This window comes from Misgurnus anguillicaudatus, chromosome 11 (genome assembly GCF_027580225.2).
Source record: "Misgurnus anguillicaudatus chromosome 11, ASM2758022v2, whole genome shotgun sequence".
In the NCBI taxonomy this organism is placed as follows: Eukaryota; Metazoa; Chordata; class Actinopteri; order Cypriniformes; family Cobitidae; genus Misgurnus; species Misgurnus anguillicaudatus.
This window is the reverse complement of record NC_073347.2, coordinates 35,587,673-35,611,291: the sequence shown is the minus strand read 5'-3', so window position 1 is coordinate 35,611,291 and position 23,619 is coordinate 35,587,673. Positions and strand designations below refer to the sequence as shown.

Here is a 23,619-nt window from a genome sequence, read left to right as displayed (position 1 = left end):
TTTTTTGTGGAGTAAATAAATGTTTAGCCTACAGTTGCTTAGAACCTTAATTGCAAGACATTTTCTAGCACTGGGGAGCCAATTATAGCCCTTAAACATGGAAAAAGTCAGATTTTCATGATATGTCCCCTTTAAGAGAAAACATTTCCCTGCCAATGACGCTTTCCTTACAAGTTTTTACGGTAATCTGTAATTCCTTTATTATCCACTAGATGGTGATCTTATCCAATTTATAAAAACCTGAAGCAAAAACGAACCTAACAACATTTTTAACTCTGTGTATGTTTTGATAATCACTCTGAATCTGATCTCTAACAAACTTTCTTTACAAAATGCAATTATTTCAATTTTTTTGCAATTTTGTATTTTTAACTCTTTCCCCGCCATTGATGAGATATCTCGTCAATCAAGAGTAAACGCTTCCCTGCCAATGACGAGTATTTCCGTCTTTCCACAATACCGCTATTATCCACTAGGTGGCGCCCTTCCGCAACTTTTTAAACCCGGAAGTATTGCCCTCTGGCAAGCTGCTGCATGTCCGTGTCTGTTTTAAAGATCGCTCTGAATGGGATCTCTATGAAAAGTCCGTCACAAAAATGGAATTATCTCTGCTTTTTGCTCAAAATGTGGTGTTTTTGCAGAAACCTACCCATATTCAAAAGCTGATTACAAAAGAACTACTGAAGGTAGGATGAAACTGTTTTTTTTTTTTGAAAGCAGAGGGTCTGTTCTTTCATTTGGTGTATTGTATGTTTATATATCTGAAGAAGAACATTTTCTGGAAGGCATTAAACTTTGGTGAAAATCATGAAAAACGCGGGTGCTGGCTGGCAACTTTAAAAAAAAATGCTGGCGGTGAAAGAGTTAAAGAAACCTACTCATATTTATGAGTTTATAAAAATAGAAGAAATGAAGATAGGATGAATTTTTTTCCCCAATTTGTTTGTTTGAAAGCAGGGGGGGGGGTGTTTGATATATTTGTATGTTTATATATTTATAGAAGAAAATTTTTCTGAAGGCATTTTGTGAAACTTTATTTTAAAAGGCTGGCGAAGAATGAGTTAATGATGGATGTTTGTGCTTTTTAGAGCTTTACCATGTTGAGCCCATATAATAATTTTATTATGAACTTATTTGAAGATCAGAAGGCATATACATCTAAGATGGTATGAGGGTGAATAAATTAATTTTTTTATTAAAAATCAAGAATTTTCATATTTAGATGAACTATAAATTACTTTAAATACCATTTGGATTAAATATGATCCCTTTCCTCATATAAATTAGACTGACAATCTAGTTTTTAATATTACTCCATTACATATTTCCATTTTTTTCTGTATATAGTCATAGGTCTGTTACACAAAAGAAACATAATCAGTGTGAACGAGTGACAAATGAAAGATGTGCGATAGGATCCCACACATACACACCTGTGAACTTGTTGACTCCAGCTTGCTCGGCAACGTTTGACAGCGCAATGATTCCTCTTGATGGGTCACTGGAATTTTCATCCATTTCGATCATAGCATGCGGGCCGACGGTCCCACTGGCGTAATTAGCGATGTAGATGGAATAACGTCCTGTTCCCTAAAAGAGAAAATAACTTTGACTTTTGATATACAGTACATCAATAACGTGGCACATCATGACCGATACAACAGAGATGTTCCAGTATCCACATAACGGAAGCACAGCACACACACGCAATATACACACGACCACACATGCAGTCGCACACATGCACGCATAAACTCACACGCGCATATTTCAGCCGCCTCCCCTTGGATATTAATTTCACACCCCATTATCAGAAAGATTCCCTGTGGATATGAAGTCAGCGAGGTAGCCAAGCAAATGAACTTACGCACACAGTTTCAATAAAGACACCCACCATCCAACAGCATGGAAATGGTGAAATAAAAAAATATATACATAAGTATATAAATATCAGCAGCTCGTGACCAGAATCCTAATGAGGCACAACAATGAAAATGTCAAACGCTCACTGGTTTCTACACAACTGCCACTTCAGGTCAGAAAACACAGATTAAAGAATAATGCAGTTAACCGATCAGGTCTGGACTTTAATGTCACCATTTTAATGGTCTTCATGCTCTGTTTATCAACAAAAAAGGAGATTTATAGAGATTTTACCTGTAACCTTATCCTCTTAAACATTTAGTGCGACGTATTATTTTGGTGCTCAAAAAGACGTTGACTATGATGTCACTTCCTTATATACAGTATGACTAAACTATTATTGTTCAAATGGAAAATGAAGGTAAGAGACAGAAAATACATAAACATTGTAGAAAACTTCATTTGCTATTGGCACAATAGTTTTAATTCAAATATGGCTACACGTTCTTGCATTTGTGACCAAGCATGCATATATAACCCAATAAGATTCAATGTTATTGATGTGTCGCCATATTTGAACTTGTTTTCATGGATACGTGAAGTATTGATCACTAAATAATTCTTACAATATTAATAATTTTCTCTCACAAACATATTATTTTGCTTATATATATATATATATATATATATATATATATATATATATATATATATATATATATATATATTTGTGTTTACTTGAAGAAAAACTAAATATATAGCATATATATCATTTTAATATTTCAATGAAGTATTTCTTAAAGGAATATTCCACTTTCATAAGCATCTTGGTTGATAAATTATCAGGATTTTTTTAGGTCTTTCTTTCTTCAGTCGAGAAGAAATTCAGTTTTTTGATTAAAACATTCTAGGATTTTTCTTCATTTAGTGGACTTACGTGGACCTCAACAGTTCACAGTTTCAATGCAGCTTCAAATGGATCTAAATGATCCCAAACGAAGCATAAGGGTCTTATCTTTTCCTCAAAAAACTTAACTCTTTCCCTGCCATTGACGAGTTATCTCGTCAATTAAGAGAAAACATTTGCATGAAAAAAAAACGTGTTCCTGATGAGTTTTTATGGTAATCTGTAATACCGCGATTATCCACTAGATGGCTTTTACCCAGTGCTTTAAGTGGCCCAAAAGAGGTGCTGGTACTCTATTATTTTTTTTTATTTTTTTTTGCTGACTAGACTCCTCCCCTAATGTACCAACAACTATATTAAAGGGGTTTTATATACAGCAGTCAACAAACGACCTTATAATAAATAATGAATCCTTTTATAAGTTTGTGGATTTGCTTGAGCTAGAAATAGCTACTGAACATAAATAAAATGTGCAAAAGGTATACAAGTAAAATTTTCAACATGATTAAATGCTAAAACTAGTTGTTAGAGAGAGCTTTAAATAAAAACTTTAAAATGTCACCAAGACCATGACTGTGGGTTCAAGAATAATAAAATACTGGCCATTTGAAACTCGAAAGTAATCACTTTATTTTGTCCCATTGTTTTCTATTTTGCGGGTGGTAAAACTCCTGTGCGCATCGTTCAAATTCATTAAAATTTTCGTTCACTTGTAGTTTAGCAATTAAACGAAATGTATATTACAATTTCAAGATTTGTTTTTAACTCTGCACATCTTCTGAGGAAATCTGAAGGGTGTATGGGTAATGTAGTCTCTGCTCTCGGTGGGACGAATTAGGAAGCGTGCATTGTGAAGGGCGCTCTGAAAACCGGCAGCGCAGCCAAAGGATTAAATTAAAGCTCTGATTTAAACAGATGTGCAAATGAGCGTTCCGGTATGCTAAAATCACTTTCTGGGCGCACGGAGAGGTGGTGGTACCCTCAAGAGCTATATTTGGAAGTGGCGGTACTGAGTACCAGCGCGTACCGGCCCACATATAGCACTGCTTTTACCCAATTTATAAAAAACTGAAGCAAAAAAAATATGTATTAATTTTACACTTCGTGTATGTTTTGATAATCATTCTGAATCTGATCTCTTACAAAATTCCTTCACAAAAATGCAATTATTTCAGCTTTTCGCTCATATTTAAGAATTTATAAACAGAGAAAAAAGTATAGATAGGATGAAAAGTTTTTTCCTGTTTTGTGTGTTTGTTTAGTGTTTGTTTGAAAGCAGAGGGTCTGTTCTTTCATTTGAAAAATTTGTATGTTTATATATTTTCAGAAGAAATTTTTAGGCATTTTGTGAAAATTTTGTAAAAATCACACAAAATGCTGGCAGGGACTTTTTTAAAAAAGGCTAGAAGGGAATGAGTAAATTTCTTCTCGACTGAAAAAAAAACATCTTGGATGAAAAGGGGTAAATGATCCAAATAATTTTATGAAAGTGTAGTAATCCTTTAAAACTTAAAATAATTTTTATCCCGTTAAAATAGTGCTTGAAATAAAAACATTTAAATGATATTATAGCTTATAATGTTTATTTTACATTTTTATTTCTTTTTTATACAACAATTAAGTCTAAGCTGTTAGTATCCCTTTAATTACATTACATATGAAACAGAAATTGCACTGTTTCTTAGGAATGGACCAGTACTACAGGGACTTTCTACTGAGTAACCTGGTGATATCTGTATCTGCCCTCATGGGGTTTGAACCACAACCATTCAGGTCCATTTCAGAGCTGTAAAAACTCAATTGAGCATCTCTAAAATGCATGTTTCACACCACACAGCTGGCTCAGTATTTATAGGCGACCTCTAATTCACTACCATTAAACCATTAAGCTAACAAATCAAAAGCAAAAACCCTAATGTTTTTTAATACCATTGGAAGAAAATCTAGAAGAGGCAATAAAGCTTAGATAAAGCTGCAGATAGGTGCATAAGGGGATCAATCTATCTTCCTGAAGAAACGAGAGCCATGTGTCTTCCCGTCTGCTTAGAAGTGGCAAATGATCATGGTGATTCAGTCTCAAGGGGAAGAAAAACTATACATTGTATTTCAAAATAAATCTCTCTATACGCCAACAGGGAAATTTATGCATAAATAACTAAAAAAATAAAGACGTGAAGGATCATCTAAGACCAGCATAAACTTGTGGTGAAGGTGGTTGACTAGGATGATCTCTCAGGTGAAGCTAGTTGACTACTATGATCTCTCTAGTAAAGCTGGTTGAACAGTATGGTGAAACTGGTTGAACGGTATGAAATCTTTAGTCAAGCTGGTTGACCTTGTATATCTAGTGAGAACATCAGCACTACATCATCCCTCCACGCTGGAGAACAGCAAGCAACATTTGTTTAAAACCAGCTATGCAATTTTTTAACAGTGAAAGCATATGATTTATGAATTACTGCATCTTAACGTTTGTCGTGACATATCCGTGACCTTGTACGACTAGTCAAAAACAAATCGAAATCACATGATGGCAATAGGAACTCAACAATCTGCATCAGCAGCTAATTCCCGCAGCTAACGTTTCAAATCGACTTGTGTATAACATCCAATAATAGGGCAATTTTTTTGCTCTGACTTTAATTCTGCGAAGACCAAACACATTTTGTTTTGTTTCCCTCCAAACCTATTATCAGCTCGATCCTAAATCATTTAAATCATAAAATCATTTCTGAAGGACTTTTAAGGAGCACCATCTCGCTACCATCAGCCCGGTCAAATGACTGCAGATGAAAAAATCCATTTCAATCCCTCGCCGGCTCTTCCCCAACACTACTGAGCATCCTTCACTGTTGACTGCTCCGCACAACAGCGTGGAGTCCAGAAGTAATTGCAGAAATATGCTGTTCAGCTTATTGTGTTTTGGACTAAATACAAATCATTGACACGTCTGGCCATCTATCATGCCGTCCGAGATTAAGTAGCGGTGAAGCGCGGTCGGACGGCGAGAGCTCTGATAACCTACGTGCGCAGAGACAAATTAAAGCTGTTCTTTCCTTTTAATATGTCTCCTTACAAAAAACAAATGAGGCCTTGCGTTTTCTAATTATCGCAGCACACGATTCGCTGTCAGAGACAAATAATGCAGAACGCTGGAAATGAACAATCATATTGGCTGGCTGAACAGGGCAGGACTCCACGGTGCTGACAAACAGTAACCGATGGCCACAGAGGATCCTGAGCTCGGCCGAGTGAAACCATCAGACAGTAACAAGACGTACAAAGTCCCTTAAGAACTCACTTTTCTTCAGAACTGGAATTGCAAGATTTGAAGAAAGGAAGATGATTTATAAATCCTACAAACTACAAATACAGTACAACCAGGTTAGTTTTAAGAGGCCGTTTACACTACAACACTTTTATGCGTTTTGGCTGTTAGTTTAGGGCGCACTCACATTATCCAAACCAAACCAAACCAAACCATGCCCCTGCGCGATTGTCACCCCTCCCTACTCCCCCAGGTGCACGCACTCACACTGTACTTTTTATCGATCCGAGTCTGGGCGCGCTTTTGTCATTAACTCATTCACCGCCAGCCTTTTTGAGAAAAGTTGCCCACCTGCATTTTTGTGATTTTAACAAAAGTTTCACAAAATTCCTTGCAGGAAAAATTATCTTCTATAAATATATAAACATACAAATTACATCAAATTAAAGAACATACCCTCTGCTTTCAAACAAACAACAAACAAACAAACAAACAAACAAAATGGGGAAAAAACTTTCATTATATATTTATTTTTTCCACTTAATTTGACCACTGAAATATGGATATTTATCTTCAAAAATACAACATTTTGAGCAAAAAGCTTAAAAAAATGCGTTTTTGTAAAGAAATTTATGTTAGAGATCAGACTCAGAATGACTATCAAACATAAAGGCAGTTCAAAATGATTTAAATCTTTTTAACTTCCGTTTTTGATAAATTGGCGGTTTGGCGCCATCCAGTGGATAAAAGCGGTATTACACTTTCACTTTGAAATTCGTCCAGAAAGGCATGCTTATTAGTTAAATATTAACTCATAATTGACGAGATAACTCGTCAATGGCGGTGAATGAGTTAAAGCAACACTATGTCGTTTTTTTAACTTTAAATAATGTCTCTAAAATTATTTCAGTGATAGAACAACTTTTAACTGGATAAATTGTACTGTTGCTGCAACCTGAGCAGCCTCCTAGCTGCTACAAGCACACTCTGAAAGTGGCGGTGGAGTGTAGAGCACACAGCCCCGCCCCTCCCCCTGCCTGCAGAAGAGTGTCTGATAACAGGCACTGTTGCGCTTTTCAACCACATGGGGGAGCTGTAAGTCATTTTTACATGGAAACTACATAGTGTTGCTTTAAGATGCGATTGTTTTGAAAAAAGCAGGAAGTAAAGATCTCTCTTAACACTGGAACCCACCGTAATGATTAGTCTGTGTTTTTTATTCGGAGTCGTTTGGTGCGCGATTACAGACAGCCCTCTCACATGTCATCGTATTGTTTAGATGATCTGTCACGTGTGCAGCTCGGTTATTCACGTTAACCCCGCTGCGCGCATCAAAAGGTTTTTACGGAGGCAGGTGAAGGTGAAGGCTTCGGCCCACCTCTGCAAACCGGCCGCGGCGCGATTAACCAATCCGCGCCCGGGCGCAGAACAGAGCGATCACACTTGTCAAACAAACCAGGCTTTGGGGGTCAAACGCACCGGAGCGCGGTTTGGTTTGGATAGTGTGAGTGCGCCCTTACATAACAAAGGCGTTTTGGGGTCCTGGGAACCCAAACTTTCTAAAAAGGTGCTTTAAAGTGTAAGTTTTGGAAACAGTGTTGTTGAAAATGATGCTGTAATCTGCTTGTTAAGTCTGACTGGGGCTGGACAATAATTCAATATCAATATATTTCGCAGTATTTCTTTATTCCTAAACACATTTCCGATTTTTTTATATACATGTCACGTCAAAAAACGCATGTTAAAGCAACACCAAAGAGGTTTTTTACCTTAAAGTAATGTTTCCAAAAAGTTTCAGCCGTTCATCCACTCGAAACAGGGTGAACAGCACTTTCACATTCGCTTTGCAGCACTCTATCGGCCAAAACCGCACTAAAGAAGTTTCCAACCGTGGTCCTGTAGTTCGAGTGAAAACTACAAAAACTTGCTTTACGGCAGACCTACAATCCAATCAGAGCCAGCTATGCTGCAGTATTTACGACAGTGGTAATGGACAATTACGCTTCTAACCTGTAGGGGGAGCAAAGAGCAAAAACTCTTTAGTGTTGCTTTAAATGCAGGTCAAGGTGCTTCTTCCTTCCAAAGCGTGCTCCCGTGGCATCTTTCGCAGCTAAGCAACCATGAGACGCGCTCTCCACGACAAGGAAAACTGAATGTCTGATCGATTTTAAATCGCTCATCAGTACTATGCATCAAATATCATTGTTACCATGCGATCAATTAATCTGGTTGGGACTTTGATGTGTTTGCCCATAGAAGAGCTGTCACTCAGAAGGTGCAGGGTTAGTTTGAATTAAGTCACAGCTTCCAATGGTGACATCATACAGGGAGGAGGAATGGGAGATGTAATGCAACAAAAAAGCTGGGAGTTTTTTCTCCTAGGGGTTTTGTTCAACCCCTAGGGAGTCAGCTGACATTGGCTTAACTCTTCTATACATTACATTATAACTATGTTCCAAGTACATTCCAAGGTTCATTATCAAGGATAACAACCAGGGCTTGACATTAACGTTTTTGCTCACCAGCCAAAGTGGCTAGTTGTTTTCCAAAGTTACTAGCCACTCAGCATTTTCACTGGCCACATTTTTGTTGCTGGTAAAATAAATTTTATATGATTAAACTTGACTTTGGCAGCCTAAAATGACTTCAATTCAAGCAAATTTACTTGGTTTAGCTAAATTAGGTGCAGACTGAATTTCAAAATTTATTAGCTGGTATATCAGTATATATCATATCATATATTTAGGTGCATGAAAAACATGCTAGTAAAACATAAATAGATTAACTTTGAATGAATATATTAAAAGTGGAGCAGGGGTGTAGAAGAGTAACTGAAAAGATAAACACAAAACCCATCAACAAACACTTTAAATATTTATTAACAACAGCAATAAATACTATCAAGAAATATACATGAATTTTACTGTCAACTTGTTTATGCAGATTGTATTTTATGATCATGGTTTCTGTTAAAAGTGATTTAAGACTTTTAATGACAAATGTCGAGAGGGCATTATTGTTGACCAAGATATCCTACATTAAAATGATGCGCGAACCTCTCAGCTGGCGGGTTTCCTTTGATTTCGTATGCATTCAGGTATGCGCTGAATTTCTCTACGCTCTTGCCCTGAGAGTGTGCACGCAACTTATATCTCTTCAACCACTTCCATGCAAATGTTTTATCTTTCCCGAAGTGTGTATGCGCTCAGACTGCTCAGACTTCTTAAGGTTGGTTGCTAGTTTGCAGTTATATATATATTATCTCCCAAAGTTTTTTTTCCTCCTAGGACTTATTTCCTCCTAGGCTTAAAAAGTCGAGAGGTTTTTCTCCTAGGGGTTTTTTCAACCCCAGGGAGTCAGCCGACATTGGCTTTACTTAGCACCCTCTTCTATATGCTACATTATTAGTACGCTCGCTTGTAAAGTTTATTTATAGCCACTGTATTTTGCTACTTATGTTGTCTGTCGATTTTTCTGTGTTTCCCCTGCTTCTATTAACTCATTCACCGCCATTGACGAGTTATCTCGTCATTTATGAGTTCATATTTAACTAATAAATATGCCTTTTTGGACGAATTTCAAAGTGAAAGTGTAATACTTTTATCCACCAGATGGCGCCAAATCAAATTTATCAAAAACGGAAGTTAAAAAGAGTTAATGATTTTTTTTAACTGCCTTTATGTTTGATAGTCATTCTGAGTCTTATCTCTAACATAAATTCCTTTACAAAAACGCAATTTTTTAAGCTTTTTGCTCAAAATGTTGTATTTTTGAAGAGAAATATCCATATTTCAGTGGTTAAATTAAGTAGAAAAAGTAAATATATAATGAAACGTTTTTTTCCCCATTTTGTTTGTTTGTTTGTTTGTTTATTGTTTGTTTGAAAGCAGAGGGTGTGTTCTTTAATTTGATATAATTTGTATGTTTATATATTTATAGAAAATGATTTTTCCTGCAAGGAATTTTGTGAAAATTTTGTTAAAATCACAAAAATGCAGGTGGGCAACTTTTCTCAAAAAGGCTGGTGGTGAATGAGTTAATTTAAAGCTGCTTTGAAACAATAACCAATTGGGAAAAGCGCTATATAAGTAAAATTGAATTATATTGAATTGTTTGTTTGAAAGCAGAGGGTCTGTTCTTTCATTTAATATATCTGTACATTCATATTTTTATAGAAGAACATTTCCTGGAAGGCATTTTGTGAAACTTTTGTGAAAATCATTGTATTGTTTTGTATTGTAATAAGTGGGATAATGTACAGACATCAGGTTGTTATTGTGAAATAAACCCCTTCAGTGTGATACGTAAAAAAATATTGTACATGTGTTTTTCTCTTAGATTTTTTTCTCATTTCTATGTAAAGCAGTTTGAATTACCTCTTTGTATGAAATGTGCTATACAAATAATCTTGCCTTGCCTTGCATATACTACAGTTTTCTACAGCTATGTTGAAATCTTAACTGAAAAGGTAAAAACTGAAGAGCCGTTACCTTTCTGTCCACACATGCCACTGAGCGTCCAGCTACGCGATTAGCGACATCTCTGTGTTCATTTATCTCATCATTCAGGAGATCCTCATACCGGCCGTTACGAAACTTGAAGAGCTTATCGGTGTACGTCGCTCTCCCTGCAAGAAGAACAGAAAAAAAGAAAGTAAATGAAATAGAACTAATGTCCATTTAGTTTATTCAATTAAGAGCCTCTCCAAGGGAACAGTTTCATACCTGAGAAGGCATTATTGGTGTTGAGGACGTAAATTTCCTCTCTTCCATCGCCGTCTATGTCACACGCTGTCACCCCGATAGCGTTGCCCTGTCGATCCCTGAGTGCGTAGTACGGTGAACTCCGGTTGTCAACTGCAATGTTAACAAGCCCCTTCTTAACCTTGTCGTATTTCAGCACCAGGTTTGGGCCATTGTAACTAAAGAGAAAAAAGTACCAGTTGGCACAAACACATAAAAAATTATGTAAATTCAAGTCAACCAAACTGACGCGCTCTCCTAGAAACTAATGAGACTAAAAAATAAGAAATAGAGACTTTTCTAAGACCGCATTTACACTAAACTTTTTATACAGGCCAGATTTACTTCAAAATATAGTGAATCATTTTTGCATCCATTTTTTAAAGTAAGTATTACATGGAATTTTAAGCAATTTATGCAATTAACTTAGAAAATTTTTAAAATGGATGCAAAAATGATGCACTTTATTTTTAAGTAAATCCAGCGTATTATTTTTTACAGTGTACCCACGAACGTGTAAGCAGGAAAAAAACGCATAAATTCGATGTTTTCCAATCAGTTTAGGCCTCTTTCATATGTGATAATAAATCGGTTATAATTCAGATACGCATTTGCGTCCGCAATGTAATATAAACATATCGGATTATCCCATGTCAAGACGTTTCGTGTTTAGTAGCGTAAACAAACAAATTGAAATTAGGAATCAGGATCTGCAGTGTATAAATCCAACCTGGGTGCTGTGTCCGAAACCTCTTCCTATCTCCTATGGCGCTCGCCATTTTGTAGTGGTGTCCAAAATTCCCTACATTCGTTCACTACTTTTTACCCACAATACACTCTGAATTTGAGGGTACATTCGATGTACACTCGCTCACTCACTATTTACCATAATACAACGGGAGACGAACGCGTTAATGGAATCAGCTGTAGGATACTGACAGTAAACACCACAAATTTACGTTTATACATTTTGTTAGTTTTAGTTTTCAGTCATTTTCTTTGTAAAAATAAACTAATTAAAAATAAATGTGATACTTTTATTGAATATATAATGCATATGTTTATTAAATATAATAAATAAATATCATAGTAAATATGACAAGCAGTTGTTTTCTTTTTGTTTATGATCAACTAATACAATAAAGATGAAAAAACGTAAGAAAATATACTTTATCGTTTTACAGTACAATCCATAAAGCCACACAGGTGTAATGCTGCGTTTACACCAGCCGCGGTAGAGGTGGCAAGCAGGGGTGATTTACATGTTAAGTCAATGCAAAGACGTGATTAGTCATCCTGCAGCGCAGTACACGCGGTAAGCGCGGCGCGAATGTCACAGAACGCGCGAATTGAGCTGAACTTCGGCGGATTTCTGCGCCGTGTTAACAAATCAGGACCTTGCTATACTTGTGACATGATTACAGGAAGTGAGCGGAGTGGCGGAGCCTTAGCAGAGTCGTGAATTTCCGTGTGAATGTCTCGAATGACAAGAATTTCACGCGCGAATGAAGCAGGTGAACTCAAATGTTCAAGCATCCAACTAGGTGCGAATAGCGCGTTTTTGCCGCCTCTACCGCGGCTGGTGTAAACGCAGCATAAGGATTTATGACGAATCTCTGCAACAGCTTTCTGACCGCAGATTATTTACCTCAGTGTCCAAAATCACTCACTCATTTCCGTTCAGTTCTTCCGCATATAGTGGACTCAATTGTCATTCGCTATATAGGGAATAGTGAATTAGTGAATGAGTAAACGAGGGAGCGGTTTCGAACACAGCAAGTCTTATGACAAATCTTACACAACATTCACGAATTTCTTTCCAGTGTCAACACATCATTGTTGGTACATTTCTCTTACCCACAATCCCGCAGATCAACCTCAGGTGGAAAAAACTAACTCTTAGGTTCCCTAGAGATACAGCACTGTCAGATGACATCAACCACACTTTGCAAAGTCTTAAAGAAAACGCCAAAAACCTTGAAATGTTCAATTACATCAATTTTCATCAGCATTCCCCAAATCTAACAAAATCATTTCACAAACGGTTTACAGATAAGTCAAACTGATTGCGTTGACATTTACGTTTCTCCTTGAAAAGATCACTTTCTAACCACAGACTGAGGTAATGACATTTTCTTGGCAATGTCAATACAACAAAGTGTTACTCAAAACCACTCAAAGGCAGCATGTAAGTGTCAGGCAATGATCAAGTTTAAACCCCGGATGAAATTGAATGTCATAAACGGCTCACTTCTTAATCATCCTCCTGACGTGATATGAAATCTGATCTGGCAGGTGAACACAACACTCACCCTGATACAAACATCTCCAGATCTCCATCTCCATCCACGTCGGTGACGGCCACACCGTAGTTGAGCTGCGTGGGATTGTTCTCGTAGTCCGGTGGGAAAATACTTTGAGTTACTGAGGCAAACATGGGTTCAGTGCGCTGACCCCAGGACAGTCCAAAATGAGCACCCACACTGAGCAATAATATCCAGGATGACATTCTTCAGTCTGAGGAAATAACAGAGATTTTTAATTAAGAAAAACTTTTAAACCTCTCTGTTTTATGTTAGTAATAGGGCTGTCAAAAGATTAATCGCGAATAATCGCATCCAAAATAAAAGTTTGTGTTTACATAACATATGTGTGTGTATTGTGTGTAAATATTATGTATATATAAATACACACACATTCAGGTATATATTTAAGAAATATTTGCATTTATATACTGTATATACATTTATATAATTTATATTATATATAAATATAAATATTTTATATATAAATATAAAAAATATGTTATGTAAACACAAACTTTTATTTTGGATGCGATTAATCGGGATTAATCTTTTGACAGCCCTAGTTAGTAATAAAAAAATATAATGTTAACATTAGTTAATAGTGAACTAACATGAACACATGTACTGGTATTAGCATATGGCGCTTTTCCATTGCATAGTATCCCACGGTTTGGTTTGAGTCGGGTCAGCTTACTTTTGGGAGCTTTTCCACTGGGTTCAGTTCGTAACACCCAATACTTTTTTAGTACCACCTCGGTTGGGGTTCCAAGCGACCTGAGCTGATACCAAAATGTGACGCGAAAACACTGTAGATCACTGATTGGTCAGAAAGAAGCGTCACTACCAGCACCATTGGATTTGCGACATAACATTTACTTAACATTACTAAACAGATAAGATGTTCCCAGAATTTTGGAGATGACACAAAAAATATCTGCACCAAAATAAAAACTGGGCTAAAGTTGCAATATTGCCCGGCACAGATTTTCGCTTGTGCGTTTTCACTTTCTAATAATAGAAAAGTTTCCTAAAACTAATGATATAAGAATTACCAATCCTACAAACAAGATTTTAGCAAGCCAAGTTCAGGTATTGCGCAGGTATATTGCGCAGAATAATAAAGCGAGGTGTCAATAAAATCATTAATTTCAGTATTGTTCATGTTATAAATAACATTTTAAAGAGCCCCTATTACATTGCTAAAAAGAATGTTATTTTGTGTATTTGCTGTAATACAATAGCCTTGGTTTCCCCATGCTGCCTTGCAAGCAAATTTATTCACGCTGCAAGTTGATCATGGAAACCATGGACCAATTTTGCCCCTGAAATAGGGAATCAATCACAGAACGGGGAGGGGGGCAGCAAGACGATAACGACGTCTATGCGACACACCGAAGCAGTTTTGTTTATCCAACATGGCAGCAGACGCGAAGTTACTTTTCAATGCAGCCTTAGATAGTCTTCTAAGTAGTTTTGAACGCAAGTTTATTTTAAAAAAGAGCAACTTTTGGCGTTAAACAAGAAGGATGTTTGGACATGGCAAGACATGATAACCACAGAGTTTTATAGGACCAACCTGCTAGGCATCGTCGTTGACGAAGTACAATTAACTTATAAATGGTAAGTGGTATTTATTAATCAGCCCAGTCTCACAAAATTTCGTTATATAGTCACATATTTTTTTGATTCTTTTTTGTGCTATTATCACAAAATTTCGTGTTTTTTGGTGATCGTATAACAAATTCCTGTTTTCGTGTGATTATCACGTATTGGTTACTCAACTGTTTTGACCTATTTTCTTACCATTGTCGCTTCGGTTTAGGGTTAGATTTACATAAAATGACATCCCTAACTAAACCCAACTCTAACCCTAACGCCAGGCGACATATAAAAAAATAAATCAGAAAAAATAGTATAAACCAATATATAAAGTGACATTCTAATGCAAGCACCAAATCTAACCCTAAACCGAAGCGACAATGGTTTGAAAATAGGAAAAAGTAGTTGAGTAACCAATACGTGATAATCACATGAATACAGGAATTCAATATACGATCACGAATAAACACGAAATTTTGTGATAATAGCACGAAAAAAGAATAAAAAAAATACGTGACTGTATCACGAAGCTTTGTGAGACTGGGTAGTTATTAATATCATATTGTCATTATGCCTGTTCTGTGGTTGTCACAGTGCCACTAAGTTGTGTTGCTCTTCAATATCAATATACAGCTACCGGTTTAGTTTTGTGTGCACACGAACCGATAAAAGTCGTTTACATTTGAATTTATGTTGTTGTACATACGTCATCTGGTATAATTGAAACGATTGGCTATGAGTTACGTACAGACGCATTTGATAGACATTCGTAGCGCCCAATAAACGGCTCTGGGCATTCATATACCACGCCTCAAATATGAGAAAATGAGCATATGGTTCCTAGACCACGTCTCATTCTCTGAGACTGGTCTGGTGTTAGCCAGGCTAGTAATACTGGCTAATAATGGATTGTTTAAAGTTGGTTCATGTTGCTAATTGCTAATCGCTGCGATCTTTTCACTGACTCCGTCAACCTGCCATACCATATGACTGCTAGTTGAGAGTGATCGTTTCCAAGAGGGGAGGAGATTAGCGTTTTTAAATAAAGATTATAAGGGTACATTTAAAAAAAATAGAGGCTCACAGAGAAATCATTTGTAAAAAAAATCCCATATTCCAAAACAAATTACAGTTTTTCATTTCAATTTCATTTAACTTTTTTGCCGCCATTGATGAGATATCTCGTCAATCAAGAGAAAACGCTTCCCTGCCAATGACGAATATTTCCGGCTTTCCTCAATACCCCTGTCTATTATCCACCATGTGGCGCCCTTCCGCATTTTTTTTAACCGGAAGTATTGCCCTCTGGCAAGCTGCTGCATGTCCGTGTCTGTTTTAAAGATCGCTCTGAATGGGATCTCTATGAAAAGTCCTTCACAAAAATTGAATTATCTCTGCTTTTTGCTCAAAATGTGGTGTTTTTGCAGAAACCTACCCATATTCAAAAGCTGATTACAAAAGTAGGATGAAACAGGTTTTGTATGTTTATATATTTAAAGAAGAACATTTTCTGGAAGGCATTAAACTTTTGTGAAAATCATGAAACACTTTGGCGCTGGCTGTCAACTTTATGAAAAAATGCTGGCGGCGAAAGAGTTAAACTTTAACATGTACTAACACACATTTACACAAAAAGAAGGCTTAGTTTAAATTTGTCATTCACAGCAGTAATTACAGATTAAATATTTTGGGAATTTTTATGGTAATAACTACTCTGTCGCCCTAAAATTTTAAAATTAGTTTTCAGAGACGGGGTATCACAATGTTCATTGTTAGTTCATGTTAACTATTGCATTCACTAATGTTAACAACTTTATTGTAAAATGTTTAATGTCTGAGCTGTTCTTTTAAATGCAGGAAGCATACTTTTTTTTTTTTTGACAGACCACAATAATCACACAAGATACAGTAAATTCCTATAAAACTACAAGACTTATGTAGTTGTGCAATAGCTTTGTGGGGGTAATGGTGATATAGGTGAATAAAAACAAACATTTAAAATGGTAAGTAAAAAACAGAATTGCCATTTTTGGTAAACTCTACTTTAATTTGTAGAAAACGATAAAGGTGAAAAGTTTAAATGAATTTGTGACCTTAAAACCTTCGCAACTATGAAAAGATCTCCTCATACGTTCCCCTTGATCTGTGAAAAACTCTTTCATTGAGGTTATGACTCACTGAAGTAAAAGGAACTGTAAAACACTGAATTGAACCACGCAGACAAAATATCCACTTTCATTGAGTTTAAGGCAGAATGACTTTCTACAGCGTTAAGAGGCAATTACCTCGCCAGCATTACGCTCACAGGACGCAGACATAAATACAGAGACTGCAGACATGTGACGGGTCAGATTGACCAAATTAAGATCTGAGAGTAGAAGTGATTTTACTGCACATGAGACAGACATTTAAGATGGCAAAATCCATATGTGAGAAGTAAAGTAAAAGAAAACACAGAAATAGGGGATCCTGTCTATCTATCTGACTTGTTTATGATGTTACAGAGACATCGCACCTTAAATGGCAACAGAAATTATAAAATCTGCTTATTGAGATCACAAACAAGACCATTACTTTTAAAAGACAAAAAGGTACATTTGGCGCTATTTTTTCTGCATTTTTAAAATGGTTATGCATTATTTTAATAATTTGGTACTATTTCAAAAATAAATTAAGTTTTTTGAGGAAAAACATTTCAGGATTTTTCTCCAAATAGTGGACTTTAATGGATCCCACCACTTCAGTTTCAATGCAGTTTAAAATGGCAGTTTCAACACAGCTTCAAAGGGCTTTAACCCATTAGCATTCCTGAAAAAGGCTAAAAAAGGCCTAAAAAGGACACTAATTGTACCTGCTGTGTTGACTGTATCTTAAAAGGGTTTACATCATTCAAATCACAAGAATCTCAGCTAAATATGTTTAGCTTTTTGTTTCTGATTTGTTGTATTTTAGTGCTGCCTCACGATTAGTCGTGACTAATCGTTTGCAGAATAAAAGTTTTTGTTTACAATACAGATGTGGGTGTACTGTGTAATAATTATGTCTATATAAATACACACACATACATGTATAATTTCAAGAAAAAATATATATTTATATAATAAATATTTATATTTATATATAATATAAATTATATATAAATATAAACATGTATATACACATGCAAATGTTTCTTAATTATATACATGCGTGTGTATGTGTATTTATTAGGGGTGGAACGGTACACAGAAGTCCCGGTTCGGTTCGTACCTCGGTTCAGGCGTCACGGTTCGATTTACTTTCGGTACAATGGAGGGAAAAGAAAAACAAAAATGAAGAAGACATTTTTTTTAGTACTTAATATAATCTTAAAAACATAGGTGTCCTTATCAGTGTTATTTTGAGATGTCATGAATAAGAACTGAAATGCAATTAACATACTATCTCGTATTCAAAAATGTATACCACTTTAAGTAATCTAGTACTCATCTTTCATACAAATATGGATCAAATGTATTACAAGTGTTACATAAATACATTTTAAAATTACATTTTGGCCTTATTTCATATTAATGTACTAAAGAACAAAAAAATAGGCTTGTAGGATGAATTAATAGGTGTGTACGACTAAACGAGGCGCTGCAAGAAACGACAAGTGGATGACGTCAGAGTAGCGCGAGAGCGATTTGAAATCAGCCTCCTCCGCAAGATTTCTCGCGGTACTCTGAAGCTGATGGCGCTGCGTAACGTTGAGCACACTTTAAAAAAGCAGCAGAACTCGACAGAACTGCGCCTCGTCCATTAATTGTATATTAGCAGGACAATTTATCTCCTACTTCTCAGCGTGAGAAATACAAAGTGTGGCGTGTGAGCGTGTGAACTGACTAAAATGCGTGTGTGTCAAGGTGAATGCGTGAGACTTGAGAGCCCTGATTAGATGTATTTCCACTCACATACCTAACAACTGCTGAACAACGCCGACGCACAATCCTCGTCTTTTCCACCACTCTCTCGCCTGTACTATTGTAACTGACTGGAAAACTGAAGTTTTGCCAAACTTGCGATCTTAAAGAGGCTGGCGGAGCGTCTCTTGTGGAACACCACTTGCCATCCTCGCTATCGCTGCTCACTAACTGACTGGAGCGGCGTCGACCTGACAAAAAAAACTGCAGAGTGCCAGAGAATGTAGACGGGCTCTGATAAAGCGCATACATAGGCGGAGCTCTGATGCATCGGGGCCAATCAGAGCTTCAGAGCTAAAGCGGGGCAACAGATTAGCTGTCCATAAAGAACCCGCGTATCTAACAGTAGTTCTGCATTACATTAATTATTTTGCGCGCAAGTTTTTTTTACTTTCATACTGTGTATTCTCCGTTTAAATTCATGCACCGAACCGTGACCCCCGTACCGATTCGGTTCGAAACAAATACATGTACCGTTCCACCCCTAGTATTTATACATAATTATTATACACAATACACCCACATATATAATGTAAACAAAAACTTTTATTCTGCAAACGATTAGTCGCGACTAATCGTGAGGCAGCATTATTGTATTTGATGAAGTTTTCTGTCAAATAATGCAGTGTTACTCCCATGGTACATCGGAACTTTAAGGAGCTAAACAATCCCAAGCGAGGCAAAAGGGTCTCATCTAGCAAAACAATTGTCATTTTTGGTTAGAAAAATAAGAAATGAGCACTTTTAAACTTCTCGTCTTGCACTAGCCGTGACATTTTGCATAATCACTTCGGCACAACAATGTCAGAACGGTCCTCTTTCTCCACACTTAAACACTGAAGCGGTAGTTTCTCATACGTCATGCATTACCTTTCGACATGATTACGTAATATGTAAGGTCACGCTGGCTAATGCAAGACGTGAAGTTGTGGTGTAAAAGTGCATATTTTTTCTTGGCAAAAATGACAATCGTTTCGCTATATAACTAAGAGCCTCGTTTGGGATCATTTAGAGCAGTGTTACTCAACCGAGGACCCCCTAGTGGTTCGTGGCATAATTGCAGGGTGTCCTTCAAAACAATTTGGTTTTTAATTCTTACTTTTTTATTAAGTATAAGACATTTTTTGTACTTAAACCAGAATTAAGGTTGAAATTACAAATTGTTTTAAAAGACCTTGTGTGTGTGGGGGGGGGGAATCTAAGAGAATGTTGTTCCAGAGAATTGGTTGTATATGAAGCATGTGTTGTGTAATTTCAATGCAGTACAATTAAATTTTAGTTTTTAAAAAGTGTAAATTTCACAAAACAAAGTACATTTTAAATGGACATTGTTAAAATATTAATCTCAGATTAGACATTATGGATGTTTTATTTTATAGGATGCAGTAGAACATTGTTCTGGAATTTACAATGTTGTTGTGATTGCATTGAAATGGCACAACACATTACACAATCAATCAAATTAAATGGCTAGAATGACTTCTAGTCCAGTCATTAAAAAAATATTATTTACTTAAATTCCATTCACTTATCTTGCATTCATAGCTTTTAACTGTGAAAATCATTGTGATTGGAAAGAACAGTGGATGGCAGGTGAGAACAGGGGTAGGGGGGTCCATAAGGCTGCTTTCAGATATTATGGGGGTCCAATACTCCAAAAAGGTTGAGAAACACTGATTTAGAGCCCTTTGAAGCTGCATTGAAACTGCAATTTTAAACTGCATTGAAACTGTAAACTGTTGAGGTCCAATAAAGTCTATTAAAGGATTAGTCAATTTTCTTAAAAGAAAAATCCAGATAATTTACTCACCACCATGTCATCCAAAATGTTGATGTCTGTCTTTGTTCAGTCAAGAAGAAATTATGCTTTTAGAGGAAAACATTCCAGGATTTTTCTCATTTTAATGGACTTTAATTGACCGCAACACGTAACAGATTTAATGAAGTTTAAACTTGCAGTTTCAACGGAGTTTCAAAGGACTCTAAACGATCCCAAATGAGGCATAAGGGTCTTATCTAGTGAGTCATTTTTGACAAGAAAAATAAAAAATATGAACTTTTAAAGAACAACTTCTCGTCTATCTCCAGTCATGTGACACGCCAGCGCGACCTCACGCAATACGTCATCACGTCAAGGTGTCACGGATGACGAATGCGAAACTACGCCCCAGTGTTTACAAGTGTGGAGAAAGAGGACCGTTCTGACGTTGTTATATGTCGATTATCGAATGATACTAATTAATGTCTTTGTCTCAGTTTATTATTTAAAATGGTTCGCAAATGTGCGTTTCATATATGTAACACGTGATCTTTCCACGTCACTACGCAATTACGTGGGGTCGCGCTGGCGCGTCGCACGACCGGACGAGGAGGAGAGGTTGTGGTTTAAAGGTGCATATTTTAGTTTTTCTTGCCAAGAATGTCAGTTGTTTCGCTTGATGGGATCCTTGTGCCTCGTTTGGGATCGTTTGGAGTCCTTTGAAACTCCGTTGAAACTGCAATTTTAAAATGTTAAGTGTTGGGGTCCATTAAAGTCCATTAAAATGAGAAAAATCCTGAAATGTTTTCCTCAAAAAACATAATTTCTTCTCAACTGAAAAAAGAAAGACATCAACATTCTGGACGACACTGTGGTGAGCAAATTATTTGGATTTTCTAAGAAAATGGACTAATCCTTTAAATTGAGAAAAATCCTGGAATGTTTTCCTAAAAAAAATCAACTTCTAGACTGAACAAAGAAAGACATAAAGGTGAGTAAATTATCAAGATTTTTTAAGATAGTATTCCTTTAATTAAAAATAACTTTAGACACCAAATGGAACTGCAATTATATCATCACTCACGTACAGTAACGTCATTGCAAGAAAAATATAAGAAGTAAAATGGGACAGTGTTCTTAGTAATGAGTCAGTTTTTACCTTATCTTCATCTAAAGGGTATATAATATACACTTTGAGGGTTCTGCCCAGTGCCAAGCTTTTTTTGTCTGACAGTGTACATTTGTGTGTTGATATAGAAGTCAGTAAAAGCTCCTAAAGATCCTGATTGATACAGACATGTTGAATAAATCTATTGAAAGATATGACTGCGAGTCTCTTATGAGTGTCTATACTGCAATAATCAAACATCAGAGCTTTAACATCAAAGCCCTACAATTACTATAATTTAGATTCAGGTTGTCCTAATATATTTTTTTCTGAGATGAAAGTATTACGCCTCTAATCAAAGCACTCGAGTCAGTATTGCATTAGTCATATTACTGGACTAAAGATTGGAGCACAGTGGTAATTTCAGTCTTGATGATAAATGCACAAAGTCACAACCGAGTCAGCCCGACATTACGAGGCTTTAGCAAAGGATGCCTCTTTTCCTTCGTTCCCTATATTACCACCAGAATCATAGCTTTTTAAATTAATACTTCGCCAGAAACAGTAAAAGCAACGTAAACATGCCATTATATCGTAATTTACGAGCTTTAACACTCATAACGGTCAGATAAGGGCAGTGGGACACCTGCTCTCCGAATAAACTGTATGTTCTCTCATCCGTCATCATAACGCGATGATGTAAAAGCTTCTCGGATGAGGCGAGAGCTGGAGGTGCTCCAAACTAAAAAAGTCTTCATGGCTAAGGGGTCATAAATCCAGAATACAGGCGGGCAGATGAACCCAAGAGGTGAATATGTCCTTGCAGCAGCCCTGCATCTTGAAGAGGTAGTTTGACTAGAAATGATGCCATCAGCTTCAGCATCACCGCAGCCAGCATACAACACAGTTACTGCAGTTACGACAGATGTTAGATGATGATCTCACATATAAACACTTTTCCCTGACTGTTTCTCACAAGTACACTACATCAGCACATTTAGATTTAGATTTGTTATATGATCTTTTTTGAATGCATGAGGAGGAATGCAAATTGTAAACTGAACTGTAATGGTAAACTTGTTTATTTATTTTGCCTTTGACACATTACAGGCTATTAAAGGCTAGATTTATTCATCATCATTCATTTGGGCTGTAATCGGACTGCGACAAACAGCAGCACTGACACTGACTCGAGCATCTCTCTCATCCTACAGCAAAATGACAAGGACGCTTTAAAGTAAACTAAAGGAAAAGCTCAAACTTATAGCTTACTACTTGATGATAAAAAGCAAAACAAAAATAACTTTAACTAATGAAGTAAATGAAAAGGTAGCACACAAAATGTTTTTTTTTTCGTGCACTTAACTATTTAGCATATAACAACATAAACTCATGATGATGAAAAGCGAGACGACATTTCATATGACATTTCGACTCGGTTCAATTTATTGGGAATAATATGGGACACATTGATACTGCATCATGTTTAAAAACTCTGTAACATCTTATGACAGCAGAACAAGATGAAGATGAAAAGCGACTGAGTCTGTCTGGTTCTCAAATCTTGATCGATATCGTAATCGCGTTATCGGTAGCATCTCATCTGTTCGACGGACGACAGACTGATAACACTGAACGAGATGCCCGGTTAAAGATCAAATGATCTCCTTTAACTTTGAAGACGTTGCGGTAGTTATTAAAGCGCGTGTACTTACATGAAAGAGAATCCGGAGGCGGTCAGAAATGGTTTTCCTCAGATTAAAGTGATTCCCTGTGGACCCTCGGTATGTCTCATACTGATTTTACACAACTTGCAAAGAACTTGCTTTATGAAATCAGTTGTATCTCAATCTGTCCAATCACACGCTCTGCGAGGAATATTTAATGAGAATAGCCAATGACTGCATTGAAGGGCGGAGCCATATAAAAGCAAAAGCGCTTACCTGAGGCTTCATACTTAATAATTCATAAGCATAGGTGCTGTGCGCTTTAAATGACGTTTTGAATATTATAATGTGAATAATAATGATTAATGTGAAAACACATGGATGAAATAATGTTTGTTTGCACAAACATGTGGTTTGAATTACAATGAGCAAGCAAAACATAGTTTAACACTGCAAAAA

General features: G+C 36.5%; 1 protein-coding gene across 4 annotated transcripts in view; it reads right to left on the bottom strand.

The window, feature by feature from the left end:
• Positions 1-23,345, bottom strand: part of crtac1b (cartilage acidic protein 1b) — a 57,397-nt gene extending 34,052 nt beyond the window's left edge. For all 4 annotated transcript variants that reach the window (XM_055170859.2, XM_055170861.2, XM_055170862.2 and 1 more), the window contains exons 1-5: positions 23,209-23,345; positions 13,093-13,297; positions 10,763-10,959; positions 10,529-10,665; positions 1,434-1,590 (exon numbers count right to left, since the gene is read on the bottom strand). In XM_055170859.2, the coding sequence (XP_055026834.2) occupies positions 1,434-1,590; positions 10,529-10,665; positions 10,763-10,959; positions 13,093-13,289 (688 nt within the window). In that variant the 5' untranslated portion in view covers positions 13,290-13,297; positions 23,209-23,345. The remainder of the gene's footprint in view (positions 1-1,433; positions 1,591-10,528; positions 10,666-10,762; positions 10,960-13,092; positions 13,298-23,208) is intronic.
• Between the last annotated feature and the right edge of the window lie 274 nt (positions 23,346-23,619).